Genomic DNA, 22,627 nt, shown 5'->3' with positions numbered 1-22,627 from the left:
TATTCTGTCTAGAGATATAAACTATTGTCTATTTATAGGTAATAAAGAATATACTATGCAAGACTTTTACCAAACAGAAAGCTAGCGTTGACGTATTATTGTTGGCACATAGATGGATACTCAAATACAAGCACAAATACACGCATGCTTTCTGTGGAAAATAAGTCACTTTTTAATATTTTGATCTGGCAACAATGCATAAAAAAATTGATGATTCACGTAGCCTGACGACTGTTAGTAGCGTTGAGTGACGGTCCAAGCTGGACGTGTTTTAGATGTGGCCGCATGTAAGTTGAAGTGTTTGTGCATTGTGGAGTTCGAATAGATTGTGTTGTGTGGTGATGCACTGAGTTAGATTACGTTTGTGCTGCTTCATGATTGATGTAGTGTAGATTCGTGTGTGTGATACCTTACAGGATACAAGATGTCGAGGAAGTGTGTTAATTACCCGGACAATTTCTGTTATGTATATGGGGAGTTGACATTTAAATCGCAACGTCGATGTTTTACTCCACTTGTGAGGAAGTGTTATCAGTTATATTTTGGTTGCTGTGTAGGAGACCAAGATAAGAATTGGGCTCCTAACTTCATTTGTTGTACTTCCGTGAAACGTCTGACTGGGTGGGCAAATGGTGGGCGAAACATGAACTTCGCAGTACCGATGATCTGGAGGGAACCAAAAGATCATTCTTCAGACTGCTACTTTTGTTTGACACAGATAAAAGAAATAAGCAGTAAATCTAACCACACAGTGTAGTGCCCTAATTTGCCATCAGCAATTAGGCCAGTTCCAAACAGTGCAGAATTACCTGTACTAGTACCTCCTCCTCATCTTACGGTAAATGAGGATTACGTACTTGAGGCAACTATTGAAGTTCCAAATGAAGAAGATGATCCTACTTATGTAGGAAGCACATCTACATTGGATCCCCATCTGATAACTCAGGGTAAACTAAATTACCTCGTACGGGATTTAAAACTCTCCAAGATACAGGCAGAACTTCTTGCTTCTAGACTTAAAGGCTGGAATCTACTCCATCATGACACTAAAGTGTGTATTTTTCGAAACCGTCATACAGAGTTTCAAAACTACTATTCTCAAGAAAATGATTTAGTGTATTCTAATAATGTCTGTGCTGTGATGGATACACTCGGACATGCACATACAAGTACAGAGTGGAGATTGTTTATTGACTCTTCCAAAACTAGTTTGAAGGCTGTCCTTTTGCACAATGGCAACAAATTTTCTTCAGTGCCTTTGGCTTATGCAACTAATATGAAGGAAACCTATGAAAACATCAAAATAGTGTTAGAAAAAATTCAGTATGAGAAATACAAGTGGACCGTTTGCTGTGATTTAAAGTTATTTCTTTGTTAATGAGTTTGCAGCTTGGTTATACGAAATATTGTTGTTTCCTCTGCGAATGGGACAGCAGGAATAAAGCGGAACATTACATCAAGAAGGAATGGCCAAAGCGTGTATTAACACCTGGATAGAAGAATGTTGTTTATTCCTCACTGGTGAGCCCTGATAAGATAATTCTACGTCCTTTTCACATAAAGTTAGGGCTCTTCAAAAACTTTGTTAAGGCAATGGGCAAAAGTAATGCAGGATTTTGTTACCTCAAGGAAAAATTTCCTCAGATTAGTGACGCTAAAATCAAGGAAGGGATTTTTGTAGGCCCCCAAATAAGATGTTTGATTCGTGACCAAAAATTTGAGGATCTCTTAACTCCGGTTGAAAAAGCAACTTGGTGTTCATTTAAATGTTTAACAGAGAATTTTTTTAGGAAACCAGAAAGCCCCAAATTACCGTGAAATTGTGAGTGATTTCCTGCAATCATTCAAAGAAATGGGTTGCAACGTGTCCCTTAAAGTTAACTTTCTAGACTCCCACCTGGATTTCTTTCCTGAAAACCTTGGTGCTGTTAGTGATGAGCATGGAGAAAGTTTTCATCAGGACATTTCCTCCATGGAGAAGAGATAGTGGACCAGGGACAGTGGAGTTCACAAATGCTAGCTGATTAGTGTTGTACACTCAAAAGAGATGTTCCAGAAGCCAAATACAGTAGAAAGTCGACAACTAAAACATTTTAGTTAAGGTAAGTAAGTGTTCATTTATTAAGAAGATATCACTCACTTCTTTTGAATTATTTATTAAGTAGACATAAAATTATGTTTTAGTGCAGTTCCTGTTTCTGTATTACTATATACAAATAGCAAGTTAAAACAAAGAAATCTTATAAACTACTTTTTGGAGGGAATTTCCCACAAAATCCCTCTAGAAATTCCCTCATACAAAAAATGGTGACACGGTGTATACATCATTGAAAATATGTTTTATTTCAAATCCAATGAGGTATAAACCGTGCTTATATTGTAATTTTCGTTGAAGTTATATGTGATTTTATCTGCACTAATGAATATGGTAAAAGGTACAGTACACATAGCATATTTTTATATAAATGTTTATTTCTCTAGAAAGAATAATGCGATTCTTATGAAAATTAGAGGACTAAGTATAAATCAAGCTAACATACAATATAATTTGTGTGTTTATATACCTAAGGGTACCCGAACTACAGGTATGAAAATGAAAAAGAAAAAAAAAAAGGAAATTTGAGGGGAAACTTCCCGAAAATCCCTCTGTCATGGGAAAACTGAGGGTGATGGAGAAAAACTGATTGCAAATTCGAATTCTACATGAAAAGTTCTATTAGAATCAGGTATTTTCTTCCGTGTGTCAGAGAAAAGATATTTTTTTATCGACTAGTGTTATTAGCCAAGATCGCAACCTTTTGATTCATTTTTTGGATCATTCCTAAAATTCTTGGCCAAGATCGCAATCTTTTGATCCACTGTTTTTTAGATCAGTCCTAAAATTCTTGTTTATTCTACCTGCAAGGTCTGTGAATTCAAATTTATTCTTAGTTTTGCAGTAAGGAGACATTCAATGTGATATGAACTACTATCACTTAGAACCAATTCCAATGGTATAAATAAAAATAGGCTTTTTCGAGTGAGTATTTTATTAACATACAGAAAAAATATGGTACATAAAGAGCAATGTAACAAAGCATGAAAATATATATACAAATATCAATCATTATTATTAAGCATATTACTATACAATTTCTACACAAAAATATTTCTGCAAAGCTCGTGGAGTTCATTTACCTTGTTCATAAGCCAGCAAATTAATACATGTTAAATAAGACTTTGCAACGTTTAACTTTAGTATAAACGGGTAGTAAGTGATTATTTGATCTATTGTACCTTTAATTAGACGACAAATATTGTGAAACACGCTCCAAGCAGCACATGAATACTTTGAAATCCTGGAAGAACGATTGATGTTTTACTGTGTTTATTACAACGCTGTACTCAGATGATGTTATTAGTAAGTTTTTACCAAAAATACCATCAGTAACATTTAACGTTTTATCAGAAATAGTAAATTTTGCTGCCTGTCTAACCGTTCTGAACATTTGCATTTGGAACCTATATTTTTTTGCCTCCTACCTAGTTAGAAAGCACATAAAAGTATCTTAGTTTTTCCTGTAACGAGACTTATCTAAACTTGCATTAAAACAAGTTTCCATGCTTTAAATAATTTAAATTTGTACTATTGTTCTTATTGATGCATTGGGTATTATTATTATTTAATAAGCAATGCGTTTCAGCAAAGCTTTCAGGATTCAAACCAAACAAAGTAACAGCAAGAAGCACTTGTCTAAAATATTAAACATTTAAAAATATCATACCTTTATTTTTGAATTCATACATTTAATTTTCTAAATTAAATCTTGAAAAAAAAAATGTTTGATAATTGACTAGTTTGTTCATTGTATTGGTTTTCAAAAGGGTAGAAATCAACTAAATAAAAGCAAGGATATATAGAACATTAATATCAGTACAGTTAAGATTATGTGGAAATAATTTTGCTTTAACAGTGGCACTATTTTATTAACTAAAACCTGTAATTGATATGAAAATTTATTTTATGCATTTTTTTAGTTGGAAATTCTAAAGTCGTCAACAAAAGTGAATATATCCCCTTACATGTTTCTATATCAATAATTTGGTACGACTGAACTAGTTTAGCACAGTCTTGTTTGTTTTGGAGTAAGTAAGAAATAATTTTGCACCTTTTATGCTATCTATTTGATCCAAAGCTATTAGAAGAAAACATGCAATGGGAAAGTGTCCATCTTTGCTGGCAACGATATACAAATATTTCCCTATGTTGACATATCACTTTCTTAACATTCTACAATTTTAACATTCTTACCTTGTACAAAATTTTATATCAAATCCAACTTGATTTAGATCACTTTACACAAAATTCAATATTAGAATCCAACAATCAAAATTTAACATTCTTCAACCAGATATAATTCCGAACATTTGTTTTACACAGAAAAATAAACTTCAAAAATCTAATCTCAGATTTAAGAAGCAGAAAACTTTTTTTTCATATCAAACAGACCTTTTTAAGGTTAGCACCATAACACACTTGACATATATATCTAGCGCATCAAAAATACAATCACATTTAGAAACTTTTATTTTGATCGCATATTTATCAAGAAAAACAATGCATTTATCATTTGTTCATTTGTTTTACCATCAACATCAAGACCATCGCTGTATAGATACTTCTCAGTATCTTAATGTAACCAGTGTGTTCTTTTGATACTATACAAAGATAGAATACGATGGTGGGGATGGGTTTACCCCAAATCTTTCACAACCTTGAAGTTCACATATTTTTCACAACTTTGTTTTCCACATTTGAAACAAAACTGCTTTATCTCTTGTGTAGTTACTGTCTATGTTTTAGCTAAAGACACAATGTTCCTATCTGTACTATAATTTGTTGAAGCTAATTGAGAACATCAAATATAAGGCAGACAATGAAGGTTCTTTCTTTTTAATGGAGGTGGTTTCTCTAAGAATCCTAGTACCAAGAATGGTTGGTGGCGAAGGATTGGTCAACGAAAGAATGACTGAAAAATTTGCGCCGACGATGATTGGAAAGAACTTGACATTAATCATATGCAAAATACGCTATGTTAAGACAACAACTAACTTTGCAACGTTGTCCCCCATAAAAGTTATGTAAACACAAGTCAGGCCAAAATACTATATTCAACACTGGGTTTGCTTTCATTTATAGGTGTAATTTACAGAATCAGCGTAAGTTCCTCAGAAAAGGAATATATAAGCAAATGTTTGGTTTTCTGTTCTAACAGTTAGCCAACTTTCGCCATTGTAACTATTCGAATCATTTTTACAGTAATTACTGAATCTTATTAATGAGACTGACAGCTTGCTTTGTTCTCAATCTGTCTATTCTTTGGGTACAGTCTCCGCTAGATTTTTCTTTTCTGGATTTCAACAAAATTTTCTCCGATGTTTATATACATATATAAAAGCTTTATGGACAAAATTAAGCAATGGCATAGCCATATACAATGCGTGAAAAACAAAAGCTACAAAAGGAAATAAATTTGGCTTTGTATAGGTGGATAGATATGTTACGAATTCAAAATGTATGTTAAAAAGTGAATTTCCATGCATCTAATTTGAAAATATTACTATTACTTGAGAACCATTAGAATAAACCAAAAATAATCATAGATGGTTTCATACTTGTACACTGAAAACAAAATGTTGGTTGTTTGTGATTATGATTTAGTTCCAATTCATAGACATATAATAAGAAAATGTGAACTAAAGAAAATAGAACTGTAATTGTGAACGAAAGAACAGAAAACAGACACTGTACAAATATATGTAAATGCTATAGAAAGCAACGTGTTACTACATTTTCAAATGTACTACCATTGAAATAATGAACTATGAATTTTTAAAAAATGCATAACGCTGTAACAGTCAAATGGTTTAGGATTAAACAAATCGTGTATTATTTTATATACCTAATTCGAGAAGTGTAAATTCGAGTTTAGTTGATTTTTAAGTTAAGAATTTCAAAATTTAGAAAACTGTATGCTCCAGCTCCAAAATTTTGTATTTTCACATACTTACAATCACCCAACTTTCTTTGAAAAGTTGATTCATTAACAGAATAAAATTAAACAAACGTACGTCATCTTTGACTATTTTGAGATTTAATATTTCAAGCAAACGTACTAAAATATGGTACGTACCATTATGAGTAGATCTTTAGAACGAAGATAATGTCTATGCTTTCTCACCAATATCACTGTTTAACTCACAGTACAGACAAAGATAATAAATCCATGAGTTCTTGGGAGATTATGTGTGTTCTGCTAATCAGTTTTGATAAATATTTATTTTTGGTCGGTTTTATTTAGACGGAAACACTTAAATGTCTACCAAGAATGGCTCATAACCTAGAACGATCCATTCCAATATTTCGTTCCATGATTTTGAATTAATTTTATGTGGTAAACGCAAAAAATTACTAAAATAAGAAGTAAATTTTCTAATAGCAGTGGGAAAATGCTTGATAATTATTTGCAAATCTCTTGCAATCAGAAATATAGTACTACAATGTATCTCATTGCAACGCAACAAATTGTATAGTCAATATTTATGTTGAGTGTTCACTTGGAGTTAGCTTAATTTTAGCAAGTTATTAAGTTCCTTAAACTTATTATTATATTTCTCTTAATATTATCAATATTAATGAACGGAATTCGATTATTTGAAGGTTATTCCTATTAATTACTATCACGAAGTAGTTAAGATAATCCATTTCTGTATTTGGAGTTATGTTGTCCTGTAGATTGTAAATGTTTTGCATCTCGCTTGCATAAAGTATGTAGAAAATTGTATTAGTATTGGTTTACTATTTAGTGTTACTAATACTTAGTATTATTTGTACATTCGCCAATATTATATATATTATATACGAGTATATATTCCCCTACTTGTCGAAAACTTTCAACAAGCCATTTCAAGTAGTTTTAAGGTATCTTATGAAAAATTATATTCCATTTAATCGGAAATATCATTCAAATTATTATTATTCCAAATTATTCAGAAAGTAACGTGTAACAAAGGATTAGGTTTCTTTGATTTATCCATATGAAATGGGTTACTTCAATTCCTTTCCTTAAAGTACGGTAAATAGTCATTTTTAACTTAGATCTTATTGCATGCACTACAATTCGTCAATTGTACTCTGTAGTTGATAATCAACTAATTGAGAACGTTTGATAACTAATGAGCTATTTTCAGAATTACGAAAAAAAAAGTCTCAATTTAAGAATTCGGGGAAACCGATTTGAAATTTTACGATTCAAAATAAAGATGAAGTTTTTCGAATACTCTATTGCTCACATCGTTAAACTCCTTATCAGAAAGCACAATTTATAGAAAAAGAATAAGGGGGGTTGGGCAACAAAATTTGTGCCATATTCTAGTTTTATATCCAGCAGCATACAGTTGTAGATTTTTATACTTATAGTATTAAAATATTATCTGTTTTTTTGCTAAATATATTTATCCTCAGTACAAAACGCTCGACCATTAATTTGCAAAAACTTTTGAACAACAGATTACGTGTGCAAACAAATTATGTATATCAATAAAGGAATATTTTTCCCAACAAGACAGAATTTCGTGATATCGATTTAAACATTATATATTTTCATAAAATACATAAATATATACATTTTTGTATAAAAATATAAACTTTATCCAAATGGAACAAAAAAATCATAAAATTATTAACTTTTGTGAATCTTATCGCGCAGAAAATTATTATTCTTTGATTTAAATCAATAAATCACAAAACTGTTTAATTATATTTAATTCTTGTACTTTCCTTACATAACGTAAGTGTTTTCTTTAAAATAAAAAAAAAAAAATATGTTTAACACGTCAAATTATGAATATCAATTCATGTTTATATTTAATTAAAAAATATATGATTTTTTGAGATGCTTATTATTATTGAATTCTGCTATACATATGTACACGTGAAGCACAATCTTTATACATTACATATGGCAGCACCTTTCCTTATGAAAAATCTTTCGTATTTAGTTGTTGTGTGTTTTGTATTTAGTTTAGTTATTCAGTAGTGTTTAGTTATGAATCTATCGCCGAATACACTGTATGATATTTTCTTTAAGCATATGTCTCCATGAGAAAATTCTACTAGCAGTAGTAACTGGATCACTATTGCTTTATATAAAGGAATTATGATCTAAAAGAAATATTTCTGAAGGTAAGGCTAACAGAACAAATAGAAAGATAATCAGATACGATTTTATCCATATATGTATAGTCCCCAATTTTTTCGCGAATTAATACTTTAAGCACTTAATGTATTTAGTGTATTCAAGATGAAATTGTTCGTATTTATTCTATTCCAAACTTCTGTTAAACAACATTGAATATCAATTAGAAAAAAGTAAAACTTTACAGATTATTATTATTTTTCCTTGAAAAATGATATTGACAAGGATAGCTTACGTAAATAATGTAGAACCACATTAATCTCAATACACTGAACTGCAAACTAATTATTTTCTTTATATACCACGACATTTGCTTTAAAAATTGAATTAGAAAATTTAAAAAAAATGTATTTCAGGAACAAACTTCCTATTTGAATCAGACAACTTTGTATTCGTTTTTTTTTTTTTTTCAGGGACGATACTCCATTTTATTATAGTAATTAGGAAATAATTCTCTGCATCTGATTATCTTCCGTCAGATTACATTTGAAACAAAGACAGAATAACAAGCAAGAGAGTTATACAAAACAGGAAAAAAGGTATTATCTAATATTGTAAGAAACTAAAGCTTACAATGAAGAATTATCTATGTTAATTTACAGGTATTAGCTAATGTTAGGCACAAAACAGATCAAGCTGATAGAATCATATTGATATTTTCGGCTTTCTAAAATATATAATGATTTATACACAGTGTGTTACAAAAATATGAAACTGTGTCACAATATTTTGGAAACAGATTCCTCACAACGAAATAAAAAAAAAAAAAAAAAAAAAAAGTTCATATAGACCAGTGCTCAAAAGTGGATAATTTCAGAGTTATAGTATAGGATGCCGAAAACTTGAAACAAGTGAACTTCAAAAGTTCATAGCTCCACTATTATGGAACCTATCATAGTCGTGTCAAGACATCACTGAGCAAGTGGTATATGAACTATCCAAATATCTATATTTAAGAATGCTTCAGTACTTACACACCAATTTTTAGAGAGGTTGATGGAGAGTGATCAAGTACTCCCAAACAGCCTCTCTAAAAATGATTGTGCAAGCACCGGAGGTTCTGGAAAATGGACATTTGGATAGTTTACTTACTAGTTCCTCAGTGATACCTTGACCTGACTACGATGGGTCCTACAGTAGTGGAACTGTGGACTTTTAAAGCTCTTTTTTTCACGTTTTCGGCACCCTATAACTACAAAATTATGCAGTCCCGATCACAGGTCCATATGAATGCGTGACAAATGTTTGTAACACCCTGTATATATATATATATATATATATATATAAATGAGACTTCCGGTTAGACTCGAATAAGATTTTATCCGCCATGTCTGTTTTAGCCTTCAGAAATAATTAACTACATCATACATGAATTGCTACTTTTAAACTAAGAAATCTATATAACAATGATTTAACATTGTTGATGGTTAGTCTATTGTTAGAATAAGTCGAAAACGAACTAGTCACAGCTGATAGCAGCAGGAACAGCGAGCGGAAGAAGTAGCGTGGGTTAGGGTGTTTAGCACACAAAAAACACAAGAATGGCACATCTGCAGCTCTTGCGGAAAAACATCACAACGAATACTTAATGTGTGCCCTATGGAGATTTTTTTTTCACTCAACAATAACACTATATTGTTAATAACATGCAGATTGTTAGTGACTTTTATTTTTTCCTTCAGCGGAAGGAAAGTTAACAAATTAGTTCCGTCTTCACGAAAAGCTTGTCTTCGACCTTTTTGCAAACGGCTGGAAAAACACAAAAAAACAGGAATGTAGATACGTATCAAGAAGAAGTGAAAAATTGGAAACAAAAAAAAAAAAGCTAATTACTATTTCATGCAAAAGAAATAAAGAAAACAAAAGCAACAGCAATTACTAAGAAACACTGCAAATTATACAACACTTCAGGCAAGCTACGAAAAACAGGACAAAAACTTCAAGAAGAAATGTCAGCATAAAAAAACATGTTAAACTTGTCTTTTACTACTAGCAAAATAAATAATTCCTAACAAATAGGTATGGCAACTTTCATGCAATCTATTCCCATATACATGCTGTTAAACTAAAGGTCACTGAACACATATATTACTTACCACTGCCAAAAATATTATTATCTATTTGCAATACACTGTTATTCAGTAAATAAAATATCCTGGAATGTTAGTTACTTTACCATTATTTAACTATAAAATAGTAAAACTGCTAAGTCTGGTTTCCATCCTTACAATGACGTACTGAGTTTAATCTGGGAAATTCATATAAAGTCATGTGAAATTTATTTCTTTGCATATTTCACTAAACAAGACCGAATTCTTGTCAGAAGCTCTTTAAGCTGTAGACCAGCTTCACCATTATTATTTCGTTGTTATAATGCTATTGCTTTGTATGGAGAACTAGTATTTGTAAATGTATAAAAGCAATCAGAAACGTATATAAGGAAAAACACGAAAAGATGAACATGAATCTGTAATTTCAAGAACTAACTACAATCATCATCTTCAGGGATGGAAAATACTAAACGTAGAATGATCGAAAAGGAAAGATTTACAAGAAACAGACAAGTCTTTTACTTATTTATTTATTTATTTATTTTTATAATTTTGATCTTAATTATTTCGGCATTTAATCCTATAGAAGATGTTACGAAAATTTGTCACAATATTTTGGGAATAGATTCCTCGCATCAAACTAAGAAAAAAAGTTCATATAGAGCTGTGCTCAAAAGTGGATAGTTTCGTTGTTACAGGGTGCCGAAAACGTGGGAAAAAATGAGCTTTTAAAAGTCCATAGTTCCACTACTATAGACCGATCCTAGTCGGGTCAAGACATTACTGAGGAACTAGTATGTGAACTATGCAAATATCCATCTTTTAAAATCTCCAATACTTGCACAATCATTTTTAGCGAGGGCGTTTGAGAGTACTTGATCACTCTTCACCACCTCTAAAAATTGGTGCGCAAGTACTGGAGCATTCTTAAATATAGATATTTGGATAGTTCATATACCACTTGCTCAGTGACGTCTTGACACGATTATGATAGGTCCCATAATAGTGGAGCTATGAACTATTGAAGTTCACTTGTGTCACGTTTTCGGCACCCTATACTATAACTCTGAAATTATCCACTTTTGAGCAAAGGTCCATATGAACTTTTTTTCTTATTTCGTTGTAAAGAAACTGCTCCCAAAATATGTGACACATTTTTGTAACACCCTATATAAATTTGTTTGTTAACTAATTTCCTTGTTATTTTAACCTTAAGGTTATTGTTTTAACCCTAAAGATGGCAGTCCTAGTTAGCTGCTGAAATTTAAGAAAACAACTGAAGTTAATCTGTTTCACTGGAGCTTCAAGTACGGTATTGATTTTTTTACTTTGAAAAAAAAAGTTGAGTAATGTTAAATGTATAATATAAATTCACTTTCACAAAGGAACTTTTGTTTTTAAAATCCAATAAAAACTCCGTAAGATCAGAAGTTTTTACCGTGAGATTTCTCTTTTTCTAAAACGTGATTTTTTTTCCATCTAAATCAACAGACTAAAATAGTCTGCGGCTTTAACTTTTATAAAGCACAATAAATCTCGAATAATCTTTGTTAACATTGCTGAGCAGTATCATAATCCTCACGGAAAATATTTATGTTTAGACATGAATTCACTTAAAAATAGTGAATCCGTTTCCTGTTACACTACGTTCTTTTTTTCTGCATTAACTTGTCGTTATTAGGAAATTTTCAACCATATTCTAGATTTCTGCTAAATCTACACACTTTAGTAAGTATATTTGCCTCCTCAAAATGTCTCTGTGAGACACATTTATTCCTTCTAACATTGAAAGAAGAGAGGACTTGAGAGCAATTTTACTAAATGCTGAAGTTTATAGGCTTCCCTTAAATTCATACTATTTTGAGGAGCAAAATTACAACTTTTAACTATCGTCAAAAGTTTCTGAGTCAAATTTTGCCTGAATTCACAAAACTGCAAAATATCTTCACTGGTCTGGTATTTTATTAATAAATTTCAATGTCCATCTAATAATTCAGCATAGATGTTTAGTAACTATATGAGCATGTAACACTGTTACATGTATATACATACATATACAGATAAACGTATGGATCTAAATACAGAATATAATAGGCCCTGTATGAATCTTTAGGAATATCGTTGTTATAGAAGTTTGGTTAGATCTTTAACCATTTTACACATCTATGCTGTAGTAAGCATATTAACACTAAGCACTACTATCTTTTTTCTTTCTTAAAAAAAATACATAACTTTCACACACACACATACAAACTAGTAGTTTTGTGTATCACATTATGGCTTTCAAACACTCAATCACTGTACACTAAAGGATCACTGTGATGAAGTAATAATACCAAATGAAAATTAAACAACATTAACTTTGTAATATTACAAAGATTATTAAATTATCCGTTTTAGACAACTAAAACAATCAAAATGTTGGGTATATACTGGGTTAAGTAATATGAAAAATACTAGGAAGATGTGAGGGTTGCCTAACGCCCAATAACATCCGGCGGAGGACTACGATATTTTGCCCTAATATGGAGGTAAGAACTGGAAGTAGGAGAATCCCTGTTGATCACTCTAACCTGGCATGGATCATGGCGCAGCAGAAAATGCTCCAACGTGTCCCATCCTCCACCTACTCGTACCATCATATGACGGCCTTTCAGCAACTACAATGAAACAGAAAATAAGTATGTGACATGAACAGCGCTAGGACCTGTATTACTTAAACGATCACACAAATATGCACTATAATAACATTATAATTAATAAATTATATTGTTTCATAACTTATTCATAAATTAATTTCTGCTGCTAAGATCTTGGTATTCTAACATACGCCTGTTAAAATTCCGATTTGATTGTAGTCTAATTTTTCGGATTCATGTATCTTAAGTACATCTTCTGAACACAAAGAATGGGATTATAAATTTTAGACAAGACACACACATAAACTAATTTTATTATTTAATGGATACCTTCTTTTAAACGAAAATGAAGGTCGAAATATAACAGACAGATGTTGGAATACGAATTATCCTTATCACATATCTAATTACAATGATGTGTAAAATTGTAACCCATATTTTCTACCGAAAATGTACAAAGTACCCTACCGACAGAGTAATAAAAACACGAAGCTAAATCTACATTGTTCCAAAGATAAATGACCAAATTACACAAAGGTAGCCATTTTAACAGATATTGCTGTGTTTTTATAAGAGAAAACGTAAGACAGAAATAATCCAAGCGTATGGAATTTCAGGTCATACGTTAGTTTTCTTCACAACATCAATAGTTGCTGACATTGCTGAGAGAATGACATCTTTTCGTTCACTGTACAAGCCCGGAATAGTGAAGTACAGTCATTTGTACAAGTGCCTGTGTCTGTCTCCAAATGTTCTTTTGACTATTGAATAAGTTAGGAACATAGTTTTCGGTAAATCACACATAACTACTTTGTTTTCACGCCAAAAAGAAGTTTTACGTACTTTCGAAGTTCCTGACGAGGTAGACGAATGCATTCTTTTTCAGAAAAACACGATTAATATATATGTAAAATTGAACATAAGGAACATATGTAAGTCGCAATACAAACCTGGGTGTATTTCTGTGAGACTAAAATTAACTTGAAATGTTCGTCTACATTTTGAGAACATATCTCGAGTGCTCATTGTTGGGACGATTGAAGCCTTAAATCATGCTACACTTTGAGCCCCAATTATTTTATTAAAGATTAAATAGTGCACTATTTTAATCAATAATTATATTTTATTTACAGAACTTAATACCACCGAATCTTGTATAGGCATTCGTTCAAATTCTTCCTTCACACAAACAACTATTTCACAAACTACGTCAAAAGTCAAAGCTGCCAAAACATATTCATATTTGTGTTTAAATTAATGAATTTTGTGCATACGCTGACAATGTATATTCGCATTTCTAGGTGTATCTGGTATTTAATTAGTAATTTTTTAAATAATATTTTCCCAGTCTTTATCACAAGATTTCTTTCGAGTTGAATTGATTTTGAATTTAGCGCCCCTTTTAGCAGCGAGACTATATGAGACGGACCTACTGATTAACGTGGAATCCGAACCACACGAGCTCTCGCAGGAAATTGAACCGGGGTCTCCCACGCCAAACTCGGACCGCTTAGTCACGAAGGAGCTCACAAGATGTCTTTTTATCCGTGTTGAGACTAGGTTTCTTAGCTGTTATATAATCGACTTGAAACACATTTCTTTCAATTTGTGAAATAGCGGGGTGCAAAATGACGGTGCAAAATGGCGAAGTCTTTAACAGTAATTTTTGATTTTTGTAGACGTTTAGATAAAAATACTTTTAATACCACAGGAATACTTTTACATTAGTATTGTGACTTATTTGTTCAATTTTCTATACATCTCGCATTTCTATATAAGTAAGAAGCATATTGTACTCACCAAAATTTACATTAGATCATGAAACTCTTAGTAATGAGTATATATGCTAATATACAAATTAATAAAGTGTAGTGATACTAATTATTTGATACTGCAGGAAGAAAAAGCATTAAATTAATCTCATTTTATAAAGAAACATAAGTAAAAAGAGCTAATATTGACCACAAACCATAATATTTTTACGTAATGCTTTCGGAAAACTCGGTTTCCACTTTCAGCTTAAAACAGTTCGAAGTGAATTTAAAACATGGAAAATAAATATGGATGAGTAAAAAATAGTTAAAAAGAGAACAGATATGTGAAGCGCACAAATTCTTGTCACAGAAAGGTCAATACATGTTACTGACCACTCATGATCACTGTTCACAGTGGCGTATTTACGATTTTGTTTCGGAGGGGGCTTTGCTAACTTTCGGGGGGGGGCTTTGCCTGAAAATGTGAAAATTCAGCAAGATATTTCATATACTTTACTATAGTAAGTACGATTTCGGGGGGGGACTTAAGCCCGGAAGCCCCCCCTAAATACGCCACTGACTGTTCACTATTGTTCACTGTTTTGAGCTTTTAATTCCCTTCGAACTGTTTTTAAGTTGAAGATGGAAACCGGGTTTTCCGAAACGTTAGTTAAAGAATACTTTGATTTGTGGTGAGGATTAGCTTTTTTAAAATTTATATTTCTTTCTAAATATAATCACCGCTCGCAGTCCAAAGTGTTAATCTCATTTTATATTCGTTTTGGAAGCTATCTTTTAACTTCAGTTTCATAACAAGGGTATACTTGAATCCTATTATGTCTTAATACTTCAAATGTATACCATAGATATAGGACCAATAGTAGGTTACTTCTAACACAAAGGTTTAGTGCACTTTTTGGGGTGTTACTTCGTTGTCACAAAACTATTAGATATGAATGAAATGACAAATACGCTAAAAAATACTTATTATTATTCTCTTACATTCATAGATTTTAATGAACCAAAACTCTCCTTGAGTTTAGTAAATAGTAATTCCGTATTCAAAGTGAGTAATTCTAAATTTTCAGTCTACTAATTGTTTTTCTGATTTATTTTTTTATATATAAAAATAAAATACCACTATTTATTTGTATTTCTTTAGAATTTGTAGTAAATATCTTAAAATGGTTTTCTTTCATTTCTTACTTATTAATTTTAAATCAACTTATCCAGATGTTCACCCATTTCAGTCGGTTTCCCAGTTCTTACTGAAAGATTCCTGTCTATTTCTTTGAATATTCACTGGGGGGCGCGGTGGCTCAGTGGTAGAGCGTCCACCTCCGGTGCTTGGGGACCCTGGTTCGATTCCAGCTCGCGCCGTGTGGACTTTGTGGTGGACAAACACCATGCTCGTGGTTTTTCTCGGGGTTCTCCCGTTTCCTTCCACTTTCTTCATTCTACCATTTCACTCATTTCTCATTATCACCGTCTCCTTTATCCTAACCGGCATAATCGTGGGACGTTAAGAAGAACGCAACTGATCGATGATTTGAAAAATAGAAGAAAATATTGGGAGTTAAAAGAGGAAGCTGAAAATGGAACATTTCCAGGCCCAAAATTAAGAAGAAAAGAAAAATCTCATTAGTTCCAGGACCTACCAAAAGGCAGAATACTTAATAATAATAATAATAATAATAATAATAATAATAATAATAATAATAATAATAATAATAACGAACCTATATCTGATATACTTATTTAAAACCCATATAGGAAACTGAATTTACAGACTAATGATTAGTTGCATTCTTTCAGTTGTTTAGAACAAGTTAACATGAAAATCTATTAGATTTAATGTATGAGGAATGAAACATGTGAATATGTAACAACATGCATTTTGCTTTTCATTTGCTCCATTTTTGTTTTATCCCAGTAAAAATATATCTAAAAATTACAGTATATAATATTTCTTTGGTTTGATTTGCTTTTAATATATATATATATACATTTTTTTCTTACAAAATGAAAGCACAGAGAAACAAGTTTCACAATTGACTATTCGATATTCTTGTTTTAAAATAAATTAGTATATTTATTTTACATGTTTTAACATACCGTGTTTATGAAGGTATTTTTATAATTTATATTGGTGGTCATTAAAGAAGCTCATCAGCTTTATATTATAAACATTTTGCATTTTGCTGCCACCTACTGCCAGGTACTCGAGTCAGCTGATTGGGTGTCACTTATGTCAGAAGTCTGTACGCGACACTCCTAAACATCACTAGGTCCACTGTGTCTGATGTGATAGTGAAGTGGAAACGTGAAGTGACACGTACAGCAGAAAAGCGCACAGGCTGACCTCATCTGTTGACTGACAGAGACCGCCGACAGTTGAAGAGGGTCGTAAAGTATAATAGGCAGACATCTATCCAGACCATCACACAGGAATTCCAAACTGCATCAGGATCCACTCCAAGTGCTATGACAGTTAGGCGTGAGGTGAGAAAACTTGAATTTCATGGTCAAGCGGCTGCTCATAAGCCACACATCACGCAGGTGAATGCCAAACGACGCCTCGCTTGGAATGAGGAGCGTAAACATCGGACGATTGAACAGTGGAAAAACGTTGTGTGGAATGACGAATCACGGTACACAATGTGACGATCCGATGGCAGGGTGTGGGTATGGCGAATTCCCGGTGAACGTCATCTGTCGGCGTGTCTAGTGCCAACAGTAAAATTCGGAGGTGATGGCGTTATGTTGTTGTTGTGTTTTTCTTGGAAGGGGCTTGCACCCCTTGTTATTTTGCGTAGCACTCTTACAGCCCAGGCCTACATTGATGTTTAAAGCACCTTCTTGCTTCCCACCGTTGAAGAACAATTCGGGGATGGCGTTTTCATCTTTCAACACGATCGAGCACCTGTTCATACTTCACCGAGTATGAACACCTTTGGGATATTTTGGAGTGGTTACACAATCATTCCTGTAGTGGACTGGCCTGCACAGAGTCCTGACTTGAATCATATAGAACACCTTTGGGATGTTTTGGAACGCCGACTTCGTGCCAGGCCTCACCGACCTACATCAATACCTCTCCTCAGTTCAGCACTCCGTGAAAAATGGGCTGCCATTCCCCAAGAAATTCTCCAGCACCTGATTGAAAGTATGCCTGCGAGAGTGGAAGCTGTCATCAAGGCTCAGGGTGGGCCAACACCATATTGAATTCCAGCAGCACCGATGGAGGGCGCCACAAAATTGTAAATCATTTTCAGCCAGGTGTCCGGATACTTTTGATCACATAGTGTATAAATTTACATATAACTTCAAACTTTGAGCAATCATATTTTGTTATTCATATTAGCAACGACGTTATATATGAAGCATTGATCTAGATGAATACGATATCCGAAGCACGTGCATTTTCATCTGAGTTCTAGCCAGATTTCCCATATTAGGAGTAAGAACCAAGAACGAGGATATGCAGCTTATGAAACACATATACAAGATAATGTTACCTACAAACACAAATACAAAGTCGGGAAAAAGTCTTTGGTCACCCTTTTATTTTGAAATCAGAGGAAAAATATAAACTCTGTTAATGAGAGATGAGTAGCAGCGGGGATACTTGTAAAATATATGCAGCCATATAGTGACCATGACTGCTATCTTGAATGTAAATTCGAAATTTCAAATGAAAAGGAGGGATAAGGAGTATTAAATAATACATGCGTTACCTCAGAAATACAAGGGTGTAAATGTTTCGTCCGTATCTGATATGGTTTGCACATAACGAACACTGAAAGTTTAACACCCACCAACAAGAGCACCCACCATAGCATTTTACAATATATGTTCTATGTTGTTAACCAGTTTAAGGCACAACCACACTCGCCGTATCCACTCCGACTGTACACGCAGAAGAATGTCCGATAAAGTGCGTTTTTTTTTTAAAGAAGAAGAAAAAAGCATACACCATATGTTTCAGATGGTCCCACATAGCAATCAGGGAGTGTGAGGTCAGGTAATCTGGGCGGCCATCCACGGACCACGGCGATCAATTCAATTCACTTGGGAGTTGAGCATAGAGCAATTGATACACACCGATGTCATACTGAGGATGGGTCCCATCGTGTTAAAAATAAGAAGAAAAGTTGCCGTCTCGGTCCAGAAGGGCAGGCAGTGCCTATGAAAAATGGATCAATGATGCGGGTGTCCCATACACCACATCACAACATTAACTTTGCAGGACTATGTTCCTTACTCGGATCAACCTTGTCAGGATTACTGTCACTCGAATACTGACAATTTTGCCGATTGACCTCCCGGTTCAAACAGAAACAGTCCTCATCGTTGAACAATATAGCATTAGTAAACGAGGGTTCCAGTTTGTGTTAATTCACAACCTACGTGCAGAATTCTATCCATCAATCTGGATCATAGTCATTTAGTTTATGTTACATGTGCAGCCTATAAGGACACCATACTAGTAATATCCGAACTACAGAGGACCGCTGTTATCACTTTCAGCGAGAGACAAGAAGTACCTCATTTGAAACTATTCTCAAACTATGGTAGAATAGTCGTTTCCATCTTATTGGCAGTAGTCTTCAGTCTTCCACTACATGCCCTATCTTTCACTGTTTCGATTTTTCGGAATTTGGCGATCACGTACTCGACCGTACTGTACGCTACTGGATGTCTCTCTGGGTGCCGTCTCTTGTAGTTCTCTGCAATATTTTTGAAACTGGGTTCCCCGTACAGACAAGAATATACAGACAGTAAACTCCGCGAAAAACTGGAAATAAGACGAACCGTAACGCCTCTAACATACGACGACGGAACTAACCATTGATCTGTCGTCAGAAGCGTGGAAAGTTCGGAAATAACCGTTTCTCATAACACATGGTGAGTGAAAGCCTGGTATGCTTTTCCATTTGTATTGTGTTTGATCACTAGTTCGTATAAATTATTTTAACATAATGTTGGATAAGATGTGCGAAAATGTAAACAAAGCAATCCAGGCACAATACAAGAAGGTGCTTTTATAAGAAGGTGCCAAAAAATTATAGTTATTTAGTACGGATAATTGCTAATATGATTTTCTTCCACTGCAGCTCACGCTGACATCCGAAGCTCTGAAGCAGACTAAACTAATGCGCTAGTTCAAGAGCAACCTATGACGTCCCGTTCGAAAACCGATGACAGCGCCATTCCACTTGAGACGAAACATCATTCTCCAGTAAACGTTGATTGGCTCTTTCACCGTGCAGACGACACAAACTAATTTCAATAGCGCATATAGGGAGTTGCTCGTCTGTTCATTTTTGTCTGCGGTACCCCGGAAATTAGAATGAATTTCATCTTCTGTTCCTTTAACAGAGGCATCTCAAGGTACGGATATATCGAAATTTTCCTATTTCATTCTTTCTTTTTCCTCCTCCAACGGAATGGAGAAAGCAAAACAAACATTTTTTTTTTTTTAATGGAACGTGGTGATATCACATGTTGCCTTTCCTTTTTCAAGAAATAAACGTGTTGGTTTATTGCAGTGGACAATCAAGTCGACAAAGCGCTGATTGGCTACTCACACACACACACACTATATTATATTATATTATATTATATTATATATATATATACGTTCTACTTGATTAGTAACGTTTAAAAGAAAATTACAGGTGTTTTCTTTACCGCAAATGAGCTGTTGCTGCCTGAGTCGCAGAGAACTATTTGAACGTATTTCCTGACAACCCTGAATTGACTCTAAATTCTGCATAAACGCGCTCTTCTATGAAGGATGCAGGAAGATTCGACATAGGAAAATCAAAAAGAGAAAGATAAAATAGGAAAATTTCGGCACAATCGTACCCTTAGATCACCTGTAACAATAAGACATTTTGTCAGTAAGAATGAGACTTCCAAACTTTTAATGTGTATAACGTGCAAACTGTACAAGATATGAAAGAAAAATTATACCTTTGGATTTCGGAGCTCAGGACTGTGTTACTTGATATGCGACATTCCCCCCCCCTCCCGTTTGAAATTTCAAACTTACATTCAAGATGATGACCAAGGTTGCCCCATGTACTTTACAAGTTGCATCCCCCCCTCCCCATTATCATCATCTCCTTTTAACAGATTTCACTGTTTCCTCTCAGGTTTCAAAATAAAAGGGTGTCTAAAGACATTCGACTCACTCTGCACTATCTATATATGATATAACACATATACTTGCCGATATATCAAAATATCATATTTTTTTATTTACCCGAATAAACACATTTCTGCCAGCAACGTTATATTTGCCTTCGCCCACTTTCTTCACTTTCAGTTTGCTGCATTTGTTTGCTTTGCTGCACTGACACTGTCGTTGAGCAACTCGAACCACCTGTTGAACCTGCAAATACGAATACCATAGTCAAACGTACACAAACAATATACACAAACACAAATCATCGCTACTTTTTTAATGGTTTTTTGCTCCAAGTTATGAGAGCGTAATTTTAAAACTTACAATAAAAACATTAAGGATACTATCCCTGCCGTAATATATAGAAAAAATTACTAGTAAATGTAGCATAGAAAGAGTGAAAACTGACGGACTGGACTAGAACCTCCGGCATACCGTGCCGATGCCTAACCACTAAGCGTACGGATGCCGTAGGTCCCGGTCCTTGTCCAGTTGGTCACTTTTTCACTCTTTCTATGTTATAGAATTCACATCTATAGAGGATATGGTGTTTAAAAATCTATTGTTTCGTCTTTCATTAATATTTATACTAGAAAATAGTACACATATTAATACAGTATTTTAAAAAGTTATACAAAAAGCGCTTTCGCTAAATATTTCATTAGATCCTAAAATAGGAAGAAAAGAAAACTAGAGAAGTATGATATTATATAAGTTTAGCATGTAAATTATATTAAAAAATACATCAATTCTCACTATCGAGAATTATATATAATTCTAATCTTACTAAATAGTTTCTACTTCTGGTCTCCTTCAGATTTTTACCGTATGGATATTTTCAATTGCTTACAGATCATCACCGAGTAACACGAGAAAAAAATTATCAGTACTAAATGTCTGCTCTAATGCACCATGGACGAGAACAAGGAATTTATGTGTCTGCTCACAATTTTCTTTCTTCTGCCTAAACAATTTTCGAAGTAGCTCAGTAGTTTCCGTAGGATCCCATTTCCAACACAACACAATGGATAACTATTTCATTGATCGAAATTTATTAACTGATGACAGAAACTATTTCCAAGGAGGATGATTTACCAAAACTATCTAGTAATATACCCGTCCGTTCGGTAACAAAAGTCTCAAGAAATCACCATTAATTTTTGCCAGAATGTATCGGGTCAAAAGTTAGAAAACGGGTTTGCTGATGGAGATCATTCAGCGACCTAAAGTGGTAGAAGTTGGCCATTGCCGGTTTTAACGTTAATCACTATAGGATAAAAATGGTAATACAAAGCGAAAAGCTACTTCCTGCAATCGACTAAACGTCCCATGAGTACATTTCATTTCTATCCTTAACTCTCTCCTAAAACCAGAAGTAATGGAAACTTATACAACTTCTGGTTTCAATATTGATGTACATACAGCAAAAGCGGTAAGAGATAGGTAGAAGCGCTGTTTTGGATTAGATTTAGCATTCTAAGAATACGTAAAACAATATATAAAACGATAATTATGCCTGTTGTGTTATATGGTTGTGAAACATGGTCGCTTACTCTGAGGGAAGAACGCAGACTGGAAGTATTTGAGAATAAAATCCTGAGAGGAATATTCGGACCCAAGAGGAACGGGGAAGGGGAATGGCGGAAACTGCACAATGAGGAACTACTTAATTTACACCTTTTACCAAACACTGCTAGGGTCATCAAGTCTAGGAGGCTCAGGTGGGCAGGTCGTGTAGCCAGAATGGAAGAAA

The 22,627-nt window shown here is 33.6% G+C and overlaps 1 protein-coding gene across 5 annotated transcripts in view; it reads right to left on the bottom strand.

Moving 5' to 3' along the window:
* LOC145670240 (growth arrest-specific protein 2-like) overlaps positions 1-22,627 on the bottom strand; it is a 370,305-nt gene continuing 347,678 nt past the window's right edge. For 3 of the 5 annotated variants that reach the window (XM_081738636.1, XM_081738637.1, XM_081738639.1), the window contains 2 exons: positions 20,953-21,081; positions 1-12,948 (listed from right to left, as the gene is read on the bottom strand). In XM_081738636.1, the coding sequence (XP_081594762.1) occupies positions 12,766-12,948; positions 20,953-21,081 (312 nt within the window). In that variant the 3' untranslated portion in view covers positions 1-12,765. The remainder of the gene's footprint in view (positions 12,949-20,952; positions 21,082-22,627) is intronic. The other 2 variants (XM_081738641.1, XM_081738640.1) reach the window with 2 other exon arrangements.

Source organism: Thermobia domestica, chromosome 14 (genome assembly GCF_964235325.1).
Source record: "Thermobia domestica chromosome 14, izTheDome1.hap1.1, whole genome shotgun sequence".
NCBI classification, from domain to species: Eukaryota; Metazoa; Arthropoda; class Insecta; order Zygentoma; family Lepismatidae; genus Thermobia; species Thermobia domestica.
This window is presented reverse-complemented; position numbering and strand designations above follow the sequence as displayed.